The sequence below is a fragment of the Colletotrichum karsti genome, assembly GCF_011947395.1.
Source record: "Colletotrichum karsti strain CkLH20 chromosome Unknown Scaffold7, whole genome shotgun sequence".
In the NCBI taxonomy this organism is placed as follows: domain Eukaryota; kingdom Fungi; phylum Ascomycota; class Sordariomycetes; order Glomerellales; family Glomerellaceae; genus Colletotrichum; species Colletotrichum karsti.
In genome coordinates, this window is record NW_024065907.1 from 838,517 (window position 1) to 858,945 (window position 20,429).

At 57.4% G+C, this 20,429-nt stretch overlaps 7 protein-coding genes across 7 annotated transcripts; 3 read left to right on the forward strand and 4 right to left on the reverse strand.

Moving 5' to 3' along the window:
• Positions 1-711: 711 nt before the first annotated feature.
• On the forward strand, positions 712-1,632 carry CkaCkLH20_03051 (uncharacterized protein; the record flags this gene model as incomplete). Its single annotated transcript, XM_038885770.1, has 1 exon — positions 712-1,632. One exon carries the CDS (start codon positions 712-714, stop codon positions 1,630-1,632), a length of 921 nt encoding a protein of 306 aa, XP_038748969.1.
• Positions 1,633-3,426: 1,794 nt separating this feature from the next.
• On the forward strand, positions 3,427-4,936 carry CkaCkLH20_03052 (uncharacterized protein; the record flags this gene model as incomplete). The annotated part of the gene is made up of 2 exons (XM_038885771.1): positions 3,427-3,518; positions 3,619-4,936. 2 exons carry the CDS (start codon positions 3,427-3,429, stop codon positions 4,934-4,936), a joined length of 1,410 nt encoding a protein of 469 aa, XP_038748970.1.
• A 443-nt stretch (positions 4,937-5,379) lies between these two features.
• On the reverse strand, positions 5,380-6,915 carry CkaCkLH20_03053 (uncharacterized protein; the record flags this gene model as incomplete). The annotated part of the gene is made up of 1 exon (XM_038885772.1): positions 5,380-6,915. One exon carries the CDS (start codon positions 6,913-6,915, stop codon positions 5,380-5,382), a length of 1,536 nt encoding a protein of 511 aa, XP_038748971.1.
• Positions 6,916-8,048: 1,133 nt separating this feature from the next.
• Positions 8,049-9,204, reverse strand: CkaCkLH20_03054 (uncharacterized protein; the record flags this gene model as incomplete). Its single annotated transcript, XM_038885773.1, has 3 exons — positions 8,049-8,133; positions 8,223-8,737; positions 8,836-9,204. The coding sequence occupies 3 exons, from the start codon at positions 9,202-9,204 to the stop codon at positions 8,049-8,051; spliced, it is 969 nt and encodes a 322-aa protein (XP_038748972.1).
• Positions 9,205-10,082: 878 nt separating this feature from the next.
• On the forward strand, positions 10,083-10,988 carry CkaCkLH20_03055 (uncharacterized protein; the record flags this gene model as incomplete). Its single annotated transcript, XM_038885774.1, has 2 exons — positions 10,083-10,151; positions 10,209-10,988. 2 exons carry the CDS (start codon positions 10,083-10,085, stop codon positions 10,986-10,988), a joined length of 849 nt encoding a protein of 282 aa, XP_038748973.1.
• A 286-nt stretch (positions 10,989-11,274) lies between these two features.
• Positions 11,275-14,520, reverse strand: CkaCkLH20_03056 (uncharacterized protein; the record flags this gene model as incomplete). Its single annotated transcript, XM_038885775.1, has 1 exon — positions 11,275-14,520. The coding sequence occupies one exon, from the start codon at positions 14,518-14,520 to the stop codon at positions 11,275-11,277; it is 3,246 nt and encodes a 1,081-aa protein (XP_038748974.1).
• A 955-nt stretch (positions 14,521-15,475) lies between these two features.
• Positions 15,476-17,241, reverse strand: CkaCkLH20_03057 (uncharacterized protein; the record flags this gene model as incomplete). The annotated part of the gene is made up of 2 exons (XM_038885776.1): positions 15,476-16,699; positions 16,864-17,241. 2 exons carry the CDS (start codon positions 17,239-17,241, stop codon positions 15,476-15,478), a joined length of 1,602 nt encoding a protein of 533 aa, XP_038748975.1.
• Positions 17,242-20,429: the final 3,188 nt, after the last annotated feature.

Genomic DNA, 20,429 nt, shown 5'->3' on the forward strand with positions numbered 1-20,429 from the left:
ATATTAAGGGGTGTCCATCTCCAACACCTTTCATCTTGTCGTTGGAACTAATCGATGCTGGGCATCGAGTCTTGGCGGCCCCCAAAGCTGAGATATTGATCGTGTGGCGGCGTAGTTGTCGTTGGTCCTGCATAATCCAAACCCCATGATTGACACAGCCGACAGCAATACACCCGATTCACCCGAAGACCTTGAGGGATACACCCGTTGACCCCATTCTCACTTACCATATGCCCGCGGTTAAGCCGTTGGTCGATGTCCATCGTCAAAGAGCCTTTACCGGCGTTTCTTGCTGACCTTTGTTTTTTTGGGACCCACCCCCTGTGCATGCATGCAACGGCGCATTCGCTTGGTGCCTGCGAACTTTCTTTTGCTTTTTGGCGGTCGAAAAGTTGGATTCCAAGCTAGCCATTTCCCAACGGAGTGGGCCCCGTCAATCTACCAAAGTTCAATTTCTGCTTCCTTGTCGAGGATGACTGTATTCTCGTCGTTGTGTCAGATGACAAGCGTGATTGGACAGCTTACGCGATACGGCGAGAACCAGGTGTTTGGGAGGGCTGCGCCCATCCCGAGTGGCGGTTGATAAAGTGTGGGCATCGGGTCGAAAGTGCAATATATAAGCCACGGATCTTGTCAGTATTCTTCTCAAATTTAAGAGAAGGATCGTGCACTCGGATTCTTGGGATCTACTTCGTAATCATTTCTCCAGCCATGTTACCGTTCGTAATAGCTTCCTTGGCCTCTCTGGCACTCGCTGAGAGCACTCCATGGCCATCATTTGGCAACTGGACAGAGAATGCTGGTGGCTACGACTACATCCTTTCCGGACCTGCGAAGCTCGGGAAGAAGACCGACTTCGAGTTGGACAGATGCCGATACGTCTGGGACCTTATCAACGACCGGACACATTGCACCAAGAACCCACCACCTTCCGAGGCAGAGGAGTGCATGAACAAGCTGTACGAACGGAAGACGGCCATCGGGGACCAGGGCTTCCTCGACATCTTCGAGCGGGACATCATAGAAGCCCGCCAGTTCTGGTACGAAATCAACGACAAATCGGACCTCGACCAGCCCGAGACCTGGAATGCGGTCGAGGCCCGCGCCGTAGTCTCCCTTCCCAACGTCACCGCTTGGGCCTTCTCTGCGTGGTCGTCGTCCCCGCAAGCCGATGCGGCTAACAACCGCGCCAACGCGGAGCACTACTTCAAGCACTCCGACTTCACCACCGGCAGCGGCGTCTCCCGGATCCTCGAGGGCTGGGGCGGCACGATCACCAACTTCACCATACCCAACTACAGCCCTGCCCTGTGCGCGGAGAGACTCATGGTCCGTCCTCTGCCCGAGTTCCTGGTCAAGGCCTGCGGGGACAAGAACTTGGTGGACGGCAAGGACACCAACTTCGGGGTGCTGAACATCGCGGCGCGCGACGTGGATGGCGCGGAGTTTGGTCAGTACGGGACGAGGGGAATCGACATTTACGCGTCGATCTGGTACGGAAACGCCGTTTCGGAGGAGCATCTTGAGGCTGAGCGGCAGCACGTCATCATCGAGATTGTCAACATGAGTCTGGAGGCCCAAAAGGACATCGAGACCGGGGCGTTTGTCGTTCCTGCGCCCCCGACTTCCTAGAATGGACGTGATATCGGAATCAGAGCATGTAATTGGTCAGCGGATGGTTCGATGTTTTCTTGGAGCTTTGTTGAGGCAATCAGGCGGTTTCTTCTTTCTGTACAAACGTCATGAGCGATAGAGTGCTTACCTGCTACTCACATAGAAGTTCGATTGGACGAACGGCAGTTGGAACATAATGGCATTGTTGTATTATGCATCCGGGAAATCCGATATCCCTGGTGTTATTCTTGGCAGGATGTGTGTTGGTTGCGACGCCGATTCGTTGATTTACGGGTCTTGAAGTAACGCTTTCTTCGTTTTCCATTTGTCAATGTCCGATTGTTGAAGATGGACAAATCAAAAGGCGTGATTCCAACGCAGAGGACTTCCTTTTTCAGTGTCGGTTCCGGGGTATAGATTCGTTTATTAAGTGGGCTTTCAACGGCTCTCATCCATGACCAGCTCCGGGTACGTGGCGGTCGTCAAGAAAGACCATGACAGTGGTAACAAGATGGTCTGAAAACCGGCTGTAAGAACCCTGCATGCATTGACTGATCGCGATCGGAATTGCTGACACCCAATCCGGGGCTGGACGACATACCGTAACAGGTCATTGGCGCCCGATGTTATCATTAGCGTGGTCGTCAGCGTTATAGCTGCAAGAAACCTGTATACTGTGAGTCTGAAGCACCGTCAGAAAAAAGCGAGTCCGCGGCAGTGAAGACGACGTGGCTGGCCGGGTCCGCTTATTGGAAGCCGGGCTTCGGCCTCGGAACCGGAGAGATCTGCTGCAAAGCCCGAGAAAGTTTCATAGCGCCGTGTCTCCGCCCGGGACGTCGTGTCGGAATGGAGCTGGTCCGGGGACCGTTATCAGCCCCGAAACCTTTTACGAAGCGGGTATAACACTCGGAGAAAACTCCGGCATATAGCGGTAAGTTACGGCGCGACTTGACAAGTAGGCCATACGTCCCAACCGGGATAGCAAATCGTAACCAATAGAAGTTGACGGAGGGACATAATCTCATGTTACACCGATGAGATTGGGGCGGAACGACGCTAGATCACATGCTGCCTCGCCGGGTTCTGCGCGAAGCCGCATGCAGAGCAACGGTCCGCGGAAGGTGTTGTGCTGCTCTGCGGGTTGGAGGCTGTTCGGTACTTGCAAAGGTCCAGGCCGGGAGATTGAAGGCTATCAGCAATGAACGTCTGCCAACTTAGTGTTCGGCTATGGGTGTCTAGGGCGACTGCCATGGTTTGCTGCCTGCGAGAAGCTCTAGCTCAGCTTCATGCTTGCAGATGCAGGCTGGAATCATGCACACGATCATGTGTAAGGTAGGAGGATATAGATAAAACATGTGATTGAAGTCGTGGTAGTTGTAGTGTAGAGCAAGAAGATGGGGTGTCCAGGTAAAGGATGTAAGGGCCGGGGTTGGGAAAGCGGGTTGGAGATGGGCCCACCTGGTCGGACCCGACCCCGGCCTGTCACACAAGCGATCGGAAGCCGGGCCTTTAATAGTCCGTCGTTGCTGGGTCAGGCCCGGTCAGCTATTTTCGCAGTGGAAAATCATCGCCAGCTGCCATCGCATGTGAAGTCAACACATCGAGGAGCTTAATCTCTTTGTTTTCCTGTCACGCCGAAGGCCAAACAGAACCTCGACGACCACCCAGACACTCCTTTCACAGCTCTCATTTTCTTTCGTGCGAGTCCCAGTGCTTTCCCCGTCATCGAAGCAGATCGAATCCCCGACACCGTCCTCCACCTCGACAGCCGGCTTTGTCGACCCTCGAGGCAGCGACGCCTTAAATCACACAATGGCGCCTCTCATCCTCCACAACGTTCCCGATGAGGAACTCTACATAGGCGACGACGGCATTAAACGCCCCTACGCCATGGTGTTCCCACAGTACGTCCCTCCCTCGACGCGACGAAACCCAGCCTCGACGAGGTCCGCCCGCAACAAGAGCGCAATGACATCCAGCTAACATGACCACTTCCTCCCACAGACAAGACGGCCTCCCCGGCGCCAGATCCCGCCGCGGCGCTCCAGAGACAGGCTCCTTCGGCAAGTCCACCCGCCGCTCGCGCTCCCGCACCGGCACCCCAGCCCGCCGCGAGAACCCGACCGTCGCCGCCGCCGACAAGATCTTCGGCGACTGGATCTCCTCCCAAGCAATCACCACCAACCTCAACACAGCCGCCAACGCCGCCTCGACAGCACCAGGCGCCGCCGCCGCCGCCGCCGCGTCCTCCTCCGCGGTCACCCAACAACGCAAGACCTCGGGCCTCTCACAACCGCCCCTCCTGGCCTCCGACGAAGCCCCCGTCGCCTCCTCCGGCCCCCGCCAGGCCCGCCGCGAGCCCACCGAAGTCGTCCTCCGCGGCTACCGCTCCCAGGCGCAGCAGTACGCCGCCATCTCCCACTTCGAGCAGCTCGCAGGCCTCATCTGCGAGGACTACCCCCGCGAGCCGCCCCTCGAGCAGCGCCGGTACAAGTCGGAGCTGCGCGACCCGGCCTTCACCCGCCGCCGCGCCCTCACGCCCGAAGAGCGCGCAAAGGTCAACCGCGCATACGGCGGGGAGCACTGGGTCAAGGTCACGTTCGAGTCCGCCGAGGCCGCGGACGCCGCCGTCTACGCCAGCCCCCAGCGCGTGAACGGATACCTCGTCTACGCCGAGCCCTTCAACGGTTACCCGCCCGCCCGCGACGAGGCCGTCCCGGACGTCGACTCCCTCGTGCCCACGCAAGACGAGCACCACCGCTCCAAGTCCGTCCCCGCAAGCAGCTTCGGCAACCACGCGACCCCCCGCCAGCGCCACACGAAGACGACGAACAACAACCCCTTCTCCTCCGCCGCAAACGCCCGCTCCATGTCCGACCTCTCCCCGCCGACGTCCCTCACCTCCTCCAACACGATCGAGACCGCCACCATCTCCAACACCTCCTCCATGACCGTGACCATGACCGACGCGCCCCCTCTCGACGAGTCCCTCTTCTCCTCCCAACAACAACAACAACAGCCCCTCCTCCGGACCGAGACGGACAGCCTCTTCTGCCGGCGCATCCCCACCGCGCGCCGGGCGAAGCTCCTCCCCGCCGAGCAGGCCCTGCTCCCGCAGCAGAGCTACGCCCAGCGCCTCGTCAACGCGGTCCCGTTCCTCAAGTGGTTCAGCGGCTCCATGATAGGAAACGAGGTGCCGCGCACCGACTCGGGCGACTTCGACTGGAACCGCGCCAGCCTGTACTGGAAGGTCATCTGGTGGCTTGACGCCACGTTCGGCCTGTTCGGCGGCGAGATCCTGAGCGCCGACAAGGACGACTGAAGAGGGAGAGAGAGAGGTTTTGCCGTGCGCTTTGGGGGAGTTTCTTTTTTCCCTAGACATGAAATAAAGGGTGTGGTTGGGTTCTCAAAGGAGGGGAGGGTTTGGTGGGATGGCGTTTGGAGGAAAAGTTTCTTCGTCGTTTTTTTATTAATGGTCCATGAATACCACGCATCACCAGCTTCTAAGTGTCTTTTTTTCTTTCTTAGACGGATGGAACACTGGTTTGGAGAATGAAGTCTTCAGTAGGAGCGAAAGCTATTTGCACACAACACAGACACAGAGAGAAAGGATGGCAAAAAAACATTCTGTATGAACAATTATAAGACTATGCTGCGCCGAGGGTTCGTCCCTCATCCATAGACGCCTCTAAATGGGTATAACAAAGAATAATCATGACTTTCGCCGCCGTCGGATAACATCACAAACGCGCGCACGCGAGAGCGTCACGCGCTCTCATCTATACTCCACCTCCTCTCCGGCCTACCCCTATCTCCCGATTCGGTGACAATCTCTGGTGAATCATCCAACCCCCTCTCCAATATCGGCCGCGTCTCATCGCTGCTCGCCTGCTCGTCTCCCCACGGGTGCCGCCCCGTCACCGTATCCCTTTCGTCGTCGTCTTCCTCCTTCAGCACGTCGTGTTCCCTCTCCTCGATCTTATCGTCCGCCTGCTGCGACTCCTCGCTCAACCCGACCCCGAGGCTATCATACGTGACGTCCGTAGCGTGCCGCCTGATGGGCTGCGGCGAGAACGGCCGCACCCCCCTCGACCGGTTGAAGTTGGTCTCGGAGAAGATGCTGTCCGCGTCGTTGTCGTACTCCCCGAGCCCGGGCGACGCGACGGCCGCCAGACTCTGGTACCGGTCCGTGTCGCTCATCAGGCTGTCCCCCCTCGCGTGGCCGTGGCCCCCGGACCTCGTCACGTCCGACGCCGCGTCCGCGAGGATGCTCTTGGGCGGGAGGATGCTGAACAGCTTCGCCGCCTCGGCCGACCCGCCGCCGCCGCCGTTCCCTAGCCCGATGCCGGTGTGGTGCATGTCCGCGACCTCGTCGCTCGCGAACAGGTCGGCCCCCTTCTCGAGCAGCTCGTCCAGCCCGCCGCCGCTCCAGCCCTTCCGCGCGAGCGACTCGAAGATGTCGACCTCGGCGCGGACGAGGCTGCACGAGGCCTCGAGGATGCGCCCGCTCGTGTCCTGGCTCTCCCGCAACAGGGTCCTAGCGTGGTCGCCGTGGAGGGTCGTGAGGCCGTCGAGCTTGGTGGTGAGCTCGACGAGGTGTGCGCGGAACTTGCCGACGTCGCGGCGGCGCTGCTTGTGCAGCTTCAGGCCTTCCTTCTCGAGCCGCTGTATCTCCCTGCTGCGGGCCTTGACCTCCCTCACGTAGGCCTCCTCCTCGTCGTCGACGCGCTGGCGCCACTTGTCGAGCTCGTGGAGGAGGGGGACCTCGAAGTCGCGGTAGACGGTCTCGGAGAGGATCTGCTGGTGGTTGGCGACGAGGTGGTGGACGCCCGAGGCGGAGAGGAGGAGGTCGGCGGTGCAGGAGCCCCTGGGCCCGCCGGCGGTGAAGCTCGCGGAGAGGGGTGCGCCGACGCCGCCGCCGCCGCCGGAATTCGAGCCGGAGCCCGTCAGGCTCTCGGCGCGGGCCTCTTTCAGGCGGGCGCAGGACTCGAGGGCGGAGCCGAAGGCGGAGGCGGCGGTGGAGAGAGAAGCGAGGGCGACGCGGTAGGCTTTCGCGGTGTGGAGGAGGTCGGAGTAGGCGGTCTGGGACTGCTCGAGGTCGGGCTTTGTGAGGACGGCGTGGACGGGCCGCGGGGGCGGCGGGAGGGGGAGGTGGAAGGAGGAGAGCGGGTTCGCGGTCGAGGCGAGGGAGTAGACGGGGGAGTTCGGGATCGGAGGGAGCTGCGAGGGCGTCGGGGTGGCCGGGCGGTTGTCGGGTTCTGCGGAGCCGTTGCCGGCTGCTGCTGCTGTTGAGCTTGCCATCTTTTCTTCTTTTTGTGGTGGTGGTGGAGAGTCTCCCGGTCGGAGGTGAATCCCGCGAGACTTCGGTTGTTCGGGGGAGTGCGTGTGCGTGGTTTGTGTGTAGCTGTGTGTGTGTGTTTACTATGGCAACGCTGCGGGGAGAGTCTCTTGTGTTTTGTTTCGTTTCGTTTGTTTATCAGATGGTGTTGGTCGAGGTCATCGTCGTGGAAAGAACGTTATGGAAGATGGGGTCGATTACCAGCAGAGCCTTCCAGAGGAGTGATGAGCAACGTTTGTTCCCTCACTTGGAGAGAATAAAAAAGAAGAGGGAAGGACCAAAAAAAATTAGATCGCTGAAGATTGCTGCAAGATGCACCGCCATGCAAGCTTTCCATGGATGGCACCTTTGGGCTCGGGCGGTTGGGTGTGAGCATGTGGGCCAGAAGATAGGCTTGCGCATGGTGTCGGGACGGGGGCCCTTGTGATTCGGGGGACGGGAGGCGGCTTCTTGACCGCTGACCTACCTCAGTGCCTAGGCAGGTAGGTAGCCGTTACCCGGATCCAATTGGGGGGCCTTGCAGTAGGTGGTTGCGTGCTGCAGCGCCACATTGTAGCGATAAGACCCCCGGGCCCTGACAGACATCACTTTGTTAGCGTCATTGACGGTCACCGAATGGTTTTACTACCTAGGTCAGTATTAGAGAGAGCTTGGGGAGGTTGGAGAAGGCATGGTATCCTGTAGTTGGAGTCGTTTATGGGACACAATAGTGACGAGGTGAGGGGTTCTGATGGGGTTTCGATGTGTTGTCCTGTGGAGATGAGTGTTGTCGGTCTTCTGCATCGTATTCCTTTCCTGCAATGCCAAAAATGAGATGTGAGAAGGTCCAATGAGGCGATGAAAATAGATATTCAGTGCATTAGTCTTTCAAGATGTAAGATCGCAGGAACAACATCTCCGGGCTGTTGCAAGAAAGCTCTTCGACAAGTTGTCTTTCTGTGTATGCTCCCATCACTGATAAAACTCGCGCTCATGTATGGTCGTGTCACAGGTCTGATTATCGACTCTATCGTGTCTAGCCATCCAGCAGCAGCTCTTCTCTAGCGACTCGTGTCATTTTATCGCGAGAACCCTCCTCCAATCTCTATTCTCGGCCCTACTTCTCGGTAGGCGGCAACCTCTTCGACAAGAACGCCTCAACATCATCCAGCTCCTCCAGGCAGGCAGAGTGACCCATTCCCCTACAAACCAACTCAGTCAGCAACTCTCACCCTTTCCAAAAAAAACCCTCTCAACCTTGACAAAGACCACAAATGTAGGGAAAACTCACGGGTAAAGCGTCCTCGAAACATCATACCCCAACTTCTTCAACGCCTCCATGGTCAACGCGCCCAGCTCGGGCCTGACGAGCGGGTCCGCGTCGCCGTGGCCCAGGAACACGGGCGTGGCCTGGTTCGCCTTCGCCTCGGGCACGAAGCTCGCGAACTTGTCGCTCAGCAGCAGCCAGCACGACAGGCCCACGATGCCGGCGATCTTGTGCTGCCCCGTGAGGCCCGAGAAGATGGCCATGGCGCCGCCCTGGCTGAAGCCGCCGAGGACGATGCGGTCGGCGGGGATGCCCGCGTCCACCTCGGCCTGCACGAGGCCGTGGAAGTACTCGTTGGAGGCCAGGATGCCGGCCTGGTCCTCGGACTCGCGGAGGGACTCGACGGTGCCGTCGAGGGTTTTCTGCGCGAGGAGGGCGGACGGTGTCAGACGGGACGGCGACGGGGGGATGTTGTGGCGGTCTAGGATGGAGGCGCGACTTACTATGTCGAACCAACCCGGCATGCGCATGCCCATGTTCTGGTTTGGTTGTCAGCGTCAGAAGTTCGTCTTCGTCCAAGTCTCATAACCTCATACGGCGGGCGAACTGAGCTTAGCGTTGACGAGGGTGAACTCACACAGGTGATGGGGATCTGAGGCGCGTGGGGCAGCACGAACTTAACCTCGTCGAGCCTCTGCCTCCGCCTCCAGTTCTCGACGGCGCTGGCCCAGCCCATGCCCGTGTCGCCGAGGCCGTGGGCGAAGATGAAGGTCGCCGTGTGCTTGCCCGCGGCCGGGATGACCAGCGGGGCCTGGCGGGCGATGGACGACATGTCGGGGTCTGTGGGGAGTGAGCCGAAGAGGGAGTCTTGTGCGACCGCGGCTAGAGGAGCGTGCGATTCGGGATCGGGGGAAGGAGCGGCCGATTGTGCGTGAGATTCGGTGAGTTGCGTGAGGCTGGAGATGACGATGAGTGCTGTTGTGATGAACCCTTGGAGTGAGTACATGAGCTTGTTAGGGAGTGAGTGCCCGGGTGAGATGTCCACGGTGGTTTTTTTTCCCAGCTCCGTTCCGAGGATGCGGGTGGGCCTGGCCGTCCGGATCGGCGTGCAGATCCGTCTGGAACGCACTGTGGGGCTGACCAGAGACTCAACTGTTACCTTACGCTTGTAAGACTCGGATCAGTGTCGTAGTTTATTCAAAGGCAGCGGAAGGGGGCCGAGATTGGGTATGTTGTTGATGGTGATGTTCTTGGAGGGAAAAGAACAAACCTGACACTGCTAAGATATACCCCATGCCTACGTTCCACCAGTCACGAAGTGCCTTAGAATAGGGAGGCGCCTTCAAATAGGTAGGTACACATGACAACAATTCGAGAATCGGGGAAAGAGCCCGTTACTCAAGACATACGGGTTTGAATCTTACATTTCCATCTCGGGGTTGATTTCTCACATTACAGTCACCAACAGAGCCTCCAACGCCAGCTGGGTATCATACCATCAGTGGGTAAGTTCCCCATCCTCGACGATCCCACCGCCAAAACAAACCCGTCATCCGATCTACCGTACCTCCCGCCGCTAAAAAACACCATCCCAGTGGACCATCCCGCGCGCGACGAAAACCACCCCGCCCCCGGCCCCTCCGTTCCGTGGCCGGTCGACGAACTCATAATAAACCACCGGTCTCACATCGCGAAGGCAAAACTAACCACATCAAATTCTCTTCACTACCTTTTTCCCCTCGGGCGACATACAGTCTCACCATGGCCCGTCTAAACCCAATATTCCTCCTCTCGTCAACAATCGCCCTACTAGCCTACATCCTCTCCCCGACCCTCCGCTCATACCTCTCAACCCTCACAACGACACTTTCAAAATCGTCAACCATGGACCCCTCAACATCACCAAAACCAAAGAAACCGCGGATGCCAGTCTACTTCTTCTCCCACGGCGGCGTAAGCTTCCCCCCTCTAGCCTCATCGCATCCAAATCCCACCTAACAAACACCGCAGCCCGACGTGATGTACAACAAAGCCCACCCGGTCTACCCGACCCTGCAACACATCGGCTCCGAAATCACCTCCCTGAACCCGACCGCCGTCCTCGTCTTCTCCGCCCACTGGCAGGCCCCCTCCCGCTCCGAGATCCACGTCAACGCCGCCCCCGGCGAGGCCCCGCTCATCTACGACTTCTCCGGCTTCCCCCTGCACTACTACTCCGCCGCCTACCCGAACGTCGGCTCCCCGCAGCTCGCCGCCCGCGTGTGCTCGCTGCTCTCCGCGCACGACATCCCCTGCTCGCCCAAGGAGCGGGGCCTCGACCACGGCGTCTGGGCCGGCTTTCACGTGGCTTTCAACCCGGACGCGAACCCGTTGAACGTGCCCCTGGTCCAGGTCTCGCTGTTTCACTCCGAGGACCCGGACGCGCATTATCGGCTGGGCCGGGCCGTCTCTGCGTTGCGGGATGAGGGCGTCGTGATTATCGGTGCGGGCATGTCTGTTCACAATCTGTATGAGATGGGCGGCGGACCGGAGCCGATGCCTTATTCTGTCAGTTTTGACAATGCGCTGAAGGAGGCGGTCGAGAGCAAGGTCGAGGAGAGGCAGGAGAGGTTGGCGCAGATCTGCAGGAGGCCCGACGCCAAGCAGGCTCATCCGTGGATGGACCATCTCATGCCTCTTCACGTTGCTGCTGGTGCCGCGGGCGAAGACCTGGGCAAGCAGCTATGGACTATGCAAGAGGGAAGCTTTGCGTGGGCCCAATACCGCTTTGGGTCTGCTTCCAAGTCTTGAAGACGACGTCGTGTAAAAACACTGTATTGTCATTGAATCATCAGCTAATATCTGCATTGCCGTTTTGGCCATTACAACCCGCCATACACTGTTTGCAACTCTCAGCGTCTAAAGCAATAAGCATACATGCGTCATGTATTAGGGTACTGCCTTGCGGTACCATAACTGCTGCTTCTTTGGTATCAGCCCGCTGTCGCTAAGAATGTCCTCGTAACTGCCGCCCTCCTCCGGCCCTTTGGAATTCCCCAGAAGCACTACATCGCCACGCTTCCACCGTGAACGCTCATCACAAGAACACTCTCGATTCTTCGCTCCTGCCATGCAATCTACGCTTGCCACTGAGAAAATTATCAACCATCTGCTGACTGCCAAGCTTCTGAGCCCTCCAGTCTTCGGAGCTGGTGGTGTCTGAATAGTCTGCACTGTCGCTGGGATCTAAGAGACGGCGATCGCTCCTATTTTGCCATTTCTCCTCAGGCGAACCCCTTCCTATCTGGTCGCTGAGGAGCATGGGGCCAAACTGGCGCTCCACAGTCATGGCGAGCCCTGGACTGGAGAGCGATGGCTTGATACCGTTACGCAGACCAGCCCGTCTGACCAACTTCATAGGCGACCGTGTCTTCGGCTTTTGCTGGTTCTCGACTGGCTTGACCTCAGCCATGTTGTCCACGCTGCGCATCTTTCGCTTCGGCGACTTGATGGGAATGTTGCTCTGTGACATTCGCGTCTGAAGCAAAGGCATCGAAGGCACGGTTCTCAGCGAACTCCTTGGTGGAATCGGAGGAGGTCCGTACATCCCGCGGACGCGACTCGATACCCGACCATCGGAATAGGGAACCGTATTCTCATCTCTGCTAGAAGTTGAAAGCTTCGCTTGAGCTCCGCCTTCAGCACGGCTTGCAGACGAGAACTGGCGGTTGTGACTCGTAGTGCGCAGTGGTGTGTGGTACCTGATGGGTCTCTCGAGACCAGTTGGTTTGTAGGATATGGGAGAATCATCGTCGATTTGTGCTCCCTCACGCACGTGTCCCGTTCTTGGCATGCTTGGTTTTGCGTATCGAACCTCGCTCAACCCTTTGGCGGCAGCCGGTGCGTGCAAATCAGCCTTGGATATGTTGGCGGATAAGTACGTCTTCCACTCCACAGAGCTTGCATACGAGGCTGTTCGCGTGTGATCTGTTGGCATGGTCGGTGTGTATACCAACGGGGCTCGCGGCGCATTGTAAGAGCCGGATCTCTCATGACGTTTGCTGGAGATGGTGTTCGTGTCCGTATCGCGCTCAACCGGGAGATTTGAGTCGAAGCTCTTAGAGTATGTCAGACGTGAATGTTTCCCCGATGAGCTGTTGCTTGGACGCCGTGATCGAAGCGAACCAGTCACGATCTTAGCCAATGCTGGAGGATTGCCCTTCGGCGAGAGGTATTGGTCCGAGTAGATGCTCTCCGAGTAGGCGACACGTGGATCTTCGACGGAAAGACTTGGATGGCGCCTTGTGCTAACCAGGTCCAAGTTCAGAGTTGACAGCGTCGGCGACCGAATTTGTGTCGAGACCTCAGAAGTTTCCTGCATCGACTTTTGCAGGGCTCGACGATATGGGCTTGTGGTGCGGAATAGGTGGCACGTAGGGCTCCCGAAAAAGGCGGACCTTCGAGTCGACAAAGCCTTGGGAGCAGTTGGAACGTCCTTAGTCGATTCCGATGCCACAGTTGGCTCATTCTCCTTCTCATCACCTGCGGTAGGTGCTGGGTACGCTTTATATAGCGTGCTGCCGGATTCAGATCGCTGGGGGCGGTGAATCACGCTTCCTGTAGTCGATGCGTTCTCGTCCTCCGTATCAGGAATGCCAGTTTCAGGGATTTTTTCTGGCCGACTGTCCTGGAAAACGTCGTCCTCTGGCTGTACGCATCTGATCGTCCCAAAATCGTCGACACTGGCCTGTCTCAGGGCTTGTCGTCGCAGATTCTCCTTCTCCTTTACCTCATTCAGCCGACCCATCAATGCCGAAAAGACTCTCTGGCTGTCTACTGCCGGGGCAGCGCCGGATCGTTCAAGCTTCTTTTCTGGAGACATCGCTTCGAACTCGAACGGATTGGTGCCGTTCAATGCAGGCCGACGGAAGGATGAGGATGAAACATGGGGCCCAATCTCTTTGATCACCGAAAGTCGCTGCCTATCCTTCTCTCCGTTCCAGGTAACTTGGCTGTTGAGGGTATATGTATCTGAATTTGTCCAACTGGTAACTCGCGACTTGTCGTCCGAGACCTTCCTTCCGCTGTCGATGCTTTCTATGCTGCCTTGGCGAGACCGAAGTTGTTGAGCTGAGGAGGCGTTGTGAAGTGAAGGCACACGTGAAGGTACTTGTGATATGGAGCATTCGTCCGCCACTGGATCACCGATTTCCATGTAGGCGTCGTCGTCTTCGGCGTCTCCGCCAGCTTCGGCGCCCCGGCCTCCATGTTCGTTGGAAGTGGTTGGAACCTCGTCTTCTTCCATCTCATCGTCCTTGCTACGACGAAAGAATGACTTCAACTTGGTCCGAAGCCCGTTGGAAACTTTGCGCGCCTTTTTGCGGAGAGAGCCACTCTGTTTGGGCACTACCAGGGTGTTCGTGGATGCGTTCCTCATAGAGTGGCGCATGCCCTCCATGTTGGAGGAAAATATCCCAGAAGACCGGCTCTTGAGATGCAGTTGGCCTTCGTCGTTGGCACTAGTCTTGCTGAATTTACCGCGCACATCCTTCCCCTTGGCGTGGTGATTTGCTCGAACACCCGGCTGCGTATTCATTGTGCCGGTTTTCAGGAAGCTCATGGACTTCGGGGCTCTCAGGCTCCGATGCTTCTTGGGCGACTTGGCGTCTTTGATATTCTGCAATGACTTGCGTCTCAATGCAGGCCTTGGGTTCTCTTGCTCAGGTGAGTTGCTGAAATAGTATTCGGCATCAGGCGTCTGGGCAGTGGGAGCAAACATGGACCTTGACTTGCGCAACTTCCCGCGAGAGGAAGAAACGGACGAACGCTCCTCTGTAGGTATATACGCCTCTACAGGCGGCAGAGACTCGATGTAGCTTGCGGTGTACGAGCTGACATAGGGAGCGGTACCCGCCTTGGACTGATTTGGGCTGTTTTGCTGGTTCTCGACGCGGCCGAGAACACTTCGACGGCGCACAACACCGGCATCTGGTTTCTGAGTAGGCTTGGCGAACCGTACGCTCTTCTGACGCCGTAGTCCGTTCTCATCATACTTGCCGTCCGCTGTCTCCGCTCCGTAGTAGTTCTCGGTATCTCCCGAGTACTCGGTTTGAGACCGATGAAGGGGATGACGAGACACAGAAGCAGAAGCAACCGTGCCAGGAGCAAGAGGCTGGCTAGAACGGGAGAAAGAGAGAGTAGCAGCGAGGTGAGCATCTCTGTCGGCGATGGCAGGATCGATATGCTCCAGCCTCTCTATGGCAGAACGGAACGAGCAGGTCGACTTGGTGGACTTTGACCTGCTCACGCCCGATACCGACTTATTGCTGTTATACCGGCGCATTTTGAGCGAATGCTCGATGACTCCCCCGTAGGCAGCCAAGGAAGAGAATAAGTAGGTAGGTTTAGAGGTGACGGATGGGATAGTAGAGAATTCAAATGAGGCTGCTGGTGGTTAATGTGCGAGGGTAGCTAACCAAAAGCGAGCCGCGAGAGCATTGGAAGGTCGAAGATGTTGTATGTTAGTTCATCGAGGTTGACTGGGAGAGAGTGGCGGGTAGATGTCATCAACCAGGCACTGCTATACGGCACGCCTGACCAGAACCAAGCATAAAGTCCATAATTGCTCTTTCCTCTGGGGCTGAGCGAACCTTCAAAAAAGAAGAGACGAGAATGGAAGGAACGTCCAACCAGTCCCATACCTCAGGCAGGAGAGGGGTCCGATCCCTGGTTTGGGCAGGCATGAAGTGGCGCTGGCAAAAGCCAGCTGTGTTGTCATTCCTTCCCGAGATGGAAAGCACAGCATTCCAGCAAGAGGGGACAATCAACACTAACTTCCTCACCACGCCAAGAGAGTAGTATAAACGGACCTCGCGGTGCAGGATTGAGGATGTAAAACCATATGTCGCCCAATGTCTTACGCAGATATATCTATGCAGCCTAATCAGGACTGGCGGCTATCTGTGAGAGACGGTGGACGTATGCCTGACGAGCTTACTCAGACACGGATACAAAGTTTTGACGTTAGTTTTTGGGAACCTTGACCGGTTACTAAGAGTTTGGATGGAGGGACCAACCTGAATCTGACTGACACATTTCGTCACAACATCACGAGCAGCTGGACTGGGCTCAATTACGGGTAAGGAGATTTGATTCGTGCTGTGAAATCTGTATGTTGCTATGAAGCGATGCATCCATCCTAACCCATCCTGCAATGTAACCCTATGCGTACACTGTCTTGACCCAAAAAACCGAAAAAGGAAAAAGAGAGGCTAGTCTAGCGCTCTATTAAACAACTCTCACAAGGCAGTCTCCTTGAGGAACTCCTTAAGCTCCTCGTCCACGAGCTCGTGGATCTTCTTGGCGAACTTCTCGGCCTTGTTGCCGACGTTCTTGGCACCCTTGACAACCTTGCCAGAGAGAACCTCGAAGTCCTCCTCAATGGCCTTCTCGAGGTCGTCAATGGTGACCTCCTTGGCCTGCTCAACCTTGTAGCTGCCAGCCTCGACGATGGCAGTGTAGTTGTTGCAGCCACCACCGTTCCAGGCGAGGACGTTGGGGGTGTCGCGGGGGATGTCGCTGAGGGCACCGACGGTTCCGACGGAGATCAGAGCCTTCTTGAGCTTCTCGGGGGTGATGGCAGCAACAGCGTACTCAGAGTCAGAAGCAGGCTGGAGAGAGAGGTAGTAGGCCAGGAGACCGCAGATGTGGGGAGAGGCCATGGAAGTGCCGGAGATGGTGTTGACGGCGTACTTGGAGCCAATCCAGGTGGACTTGATGTTGGTGCCGGGGGCGAAGATGTCAGTGCACTTGCCATAGTTGGAGAAGTAAGAGCGGCGGTCGCCGAGCTCGGTAGCGCCGACAGTGACGGCCTTCTCGGCAGCAGCGGGAGAGTAGTTGCAAGCGTCAGCGTTGTCGTTGCCAGCGGCGACGGCGAAGTGGATACCGGCGTCGACGGCAGCGTTCACAACAGCGTCGAGAGCCTGGGTCTTGCCACCACCAAGAGACATGTTGGCGACAGAGCCCTTGAAGCCCTTGCGCTTGCCATCCTTGGCGGCCTGAACCTGCTCGGTGTGAGAAGTGGCAGCCCACTCGACACCCTTGACGACGTCGGACATGGTACCGGAACCGTTGGAGCGGAGAACCTTGACAGCGTAGACATTGGCCTTCTTGGCGACACCGTACTTCTTACCGGCGATGGTGCCGGAGCAGTGAGTTCCGTGGCCGTTGCCATCGACATCCTGGTCGCCAGAGGGGATGGTCTTGCCCCACTTGGCACGACCCTCGAAGTCGACGTGGTCGACGTTGGTTCCAGTGTCAATCACGTAGGCGTCGACACCTTCGCCAGCATCAGAGGCGTAAAGGTACTTGTCGTAGGTACCGAAGCCCAGAGACTTGCGGTGGGAGACACGAGCCAGACCCCAAGGGGCCAGCTTCTCGAGCTCGCCGTCGCACTTGTCCTCAACCTGGGACTTGACGGGAACCTGGGTGTGGACAACCGAGTCGACCTCGATGAACTCAACCTGCAAGAGGACACGTTAGCGGTTGTTCAAACAAAGGCTTATTCAATGACCGAAGCTATCCGAACCGAGCTCGGTGATGTGACGCCAAGGTCCGGCCAGAGCGGTTGTGGGTCCCGGGTGTTTGGGCAGTGTATGGGACGAGGAGTCAGGGTCGTCAAACTTACGTCAGGGTGCCTGCGGATCTGCTCGATCGTCTCCTCGTCGAAGTGACCGGCGTAGCCCAAGAAGTCCTTGCCAATCTTGTAGGTGTGCTTCAAGCCGTGGAAGACATCACCGACCAGAGTCTCCTGGCCGCGCTTGCGCAGCTCGAGGCGCTCGTCCTGAGCGGAGGAGTGAATCTTCTGAACCCAGCTCTGGTGGTCCGAAGCGCCGGAGTCTGAGACGTGCTTCTTGAACTTGATGATGTATGAGTTGGGAACGGCCTCAGCGTTGGTGGAAGAGAGAACGGGAGCCATGCCGTCGTGGACGGTCTGGACGGAGAGGGATGGGGTGGCGCTGGCGACAGCGGCCAGGCCGGCCACGGCACCGATGAAGCCTCTCATGATGGCGAGGACGTTGCGGTAACGAGTCTAGAGTCTACCGGAGACGTTGAAACACAGATGATGAAGGAAAGATGGTTTGACTGGAAGCCGCCAGATAAACGACAAGTACGCGATGGGTTTGGGAGGATGGATGATCAATGGAGAGAGACGGGAGGGAGGGGATGAGAGAGAGATGGAGCAAGCGGATGGGGGGAGCTTCGGAGAGCGGATGCGGGTAGATATAAAGGGAAGGCAGCGACAGCGGTTGCGTGCGCACAGCTCCTGGTGAGGTAAGGACAAAGGCTGGCCGGGGGGGTCTGCAAGCGCAAGCCTGCCTACGGATACAAGGTTAGTGAGGTAAGGTACCTGTTGGGCAAGGTACCTTTCTGTTATCGGCCGGCCTCAGGAAGACTTTCGCGCGCCCCAGTGTGACGCAGCCAACCAAGATAAGAGCTAAAGGGTGGCTGACGGGTCCGAAACCGGCTTAGCGCGGCGGCGAGGGAGCCAATGGAATGACTCGATAGGGTTTCCTGGACAATGCGATAAGAGAGGGTCACGTTTGGGGTTTCCCTGGGAGAGTCTCCAGAGCACCTTGTTCGATACGGAAGGCTGTCTGGGATGGGAAAGTCCGGATGGGTGATAGCAAGGTACTTACTTCTTTCCCAAGGTTGACAGGACTCGACAGGATTGGCAGTCAGGAAGGAAGGCGCGTCCTCGGGGTTGCCTCCTTCTGCCAAACGGCCATGGAAGCTTCGTCTCAAGCTGTCTTTACCAGTCCGATGAACGGCTTTTTCTTTGACATTTATTCCATCTGAATCACCTCTTTCTTCCTACCTGACTTCTGGTTTCCCAACTGCTGCTTTCTTTCTTTTCCGGATATCTCGTCACACGACAAGAGGAGCTGTACCGCTGCAGAGTCGCGGTCAAAGCTCCGACGTCATACCCCAGGATACCAAGAGCCAAGGCTGTCGTGAAGTCAACGACGAAGCAAGGGTCGGCAAGACGGCCTTACGAGTACGCAGACAGCCCCGGAATCCTCTTCGACCCTTGACACTGACCAAGAAACCTGAGCTCAACGAGTTTGCTGCGATAGCTGTTTTGATTTCCCTCAGGCCAGCCGGAGCAAACAAGCAGCTGCTCCTCGCCAGCGACAGGCACCAACCAGCACTGCCTTCTCTTCTCCCTCAGGTTCGGACACCTGCTCGTCGCCGCGCCCATCAGCTCATGTACCACACTATCAGCTTACCTCCTGCATTCTTCACCCATTCTGTGAGAGCTCTCCCCTCCCAACCCACTCAGCACCCACACTGTCCGCACTCCTGCATAGCACTGCATGCGATAACGCGTAATGGGCGATTCACGGAGCGGAGAGCGAGGCAGATCTATCCGGAGGACCCTGAAGCTTAACAAGCGCTGCCATCCCGTCTTATCTCGACACTCGAAGCTTTCGTCGTTTCGTTGACCTGTGCTACCGACCAGTCACGGAAACAGAGGAGGACAGGGGAGCCGCATTGCCTGTCGTGTTCAGATCCCGTATCACCCTGTCACCGTCTTTTTCTCCTTCAATATTCCTTCCTGGGCCTGTTGGCCTGACCTCGGACGGCGGAGGACATGTCATCGACACCGACTGCGGTGCGAGTTGGCGAGCTACCCTGAGCTTATGCTGCAGCTGGCAGCCTACCACCCGCCCCATTGAGTAAGTAACTTGCTCAACAATGATGCGATCAACTGTAATAAGGTGTCGGGCTCCTGCTGGGTCTTACGGGGGGTGTTACCGGACCAGGATTGAACTCAAGGCGGAGGAACACAGGGCCTGGCAGCCACTGGAGTTCACGTTGCTCGTCTCACTTACCATACCGGTGAATGCTGGCAAGCGGCTGTTGCGCGGTGCTTTGGTGATAGCCAGGAGCCATCTCAAGGTACCTGTATCTTAACCGACCTTTGCCTCGGCGCTTCCCACAGCCTACAAAGTACACGACAAGCCAGGGCAAGCTCCAGACAAAAGGGCGAGCTGTCTGACTGGAACATGGAGGCGGGGAGGCGAGGCCCAGCACCAACGCTACGCTGATCCGAGCTAGCCTGGACGCCTGACCCACGGGTCAGATGGCACGTCCCCGTGTGGTGCCTGGCACGTGCCTCACTTTCCCCTGCCTTCCCGTCATCGGGGGCATTTTGGCGTGCCGGAGCTGCCTGAGCTGCCTGAGGGAGGTCCTTGGCTCGGAGCTTTGCTACGACGGGAGCGAGTGACTCTCCTCCATCTCTGGACTGGAGGACAAGAGCCGAGCGAAATCCGGGGTTGGAGTCATCCATCCAGGTTCTCGAATCGCGAGTCCTAAGTTTGCTTCGTCGCTCTTGGGAAAACACCGAAGAACGATTTTAACACCACCATGTCAGTATTCAACGACGAATAAACATTGTTTATCGCCCGCGGTCGTGCTGAGAAACGCCGTGGACTTGCGAGTCGTTGTCAATGCGAAAGCCGCAGCTCACCACACCACCTCGTCCCGCCCATCGCGATAATTGGGCCATTCGCGCCGACTAGACATTGACGCAGTCAGTACGCGTGTCGTTGTCCAAAAACCAGACACACCCAACCGACTCAACGCCGTCCGGTTCGCATCAACCAACACAGACTAGGTCTAGAGCCATCCCACGATACGGGCAACCATCGAATCACGAGGTTATTGCCGAAGCGCAATAGCTACCTGCGTGCCGTCAAACGTGACAACCATCGCTGAACACTCCTTCTTGCCCTTGGCGAGGGCCATGTCTCGGCGTCTGGGAGGAGGCAGACTGAAACCACCCACGCCGCCCAAGCTTCTTCCCAGATGCAGCAACTGTGCAAGTGTACCAACAGCAATGCGCTCCAAGTGCCAACAGCAAGATCCCCGATCCCCGAGCCGATGATCGCCCAAGCAACCCCCGGTCGACGGAGTCATGACACACAGGCAGTTGACCCGAACCTGTCTCTGTCGCTGCATCATTCCAGCTAGCGCTCAAGACGACAGGAGACAGTCAAACATCTACTGACTCAAAGAGCATCAAAGACTGATAGCGAATTGTCCACTGATTCGTGTTTCCTGCATTTCTAGCTTTTGGAGGGTTTCATGCACCAAAGAGGGTGTTCACTTGAATACTTCGACCGAGGTACAAGTACAGCTCACTCTCGCCATTCGCTCTCAGCCCAGGCAATGAAGACATTTGCGTCA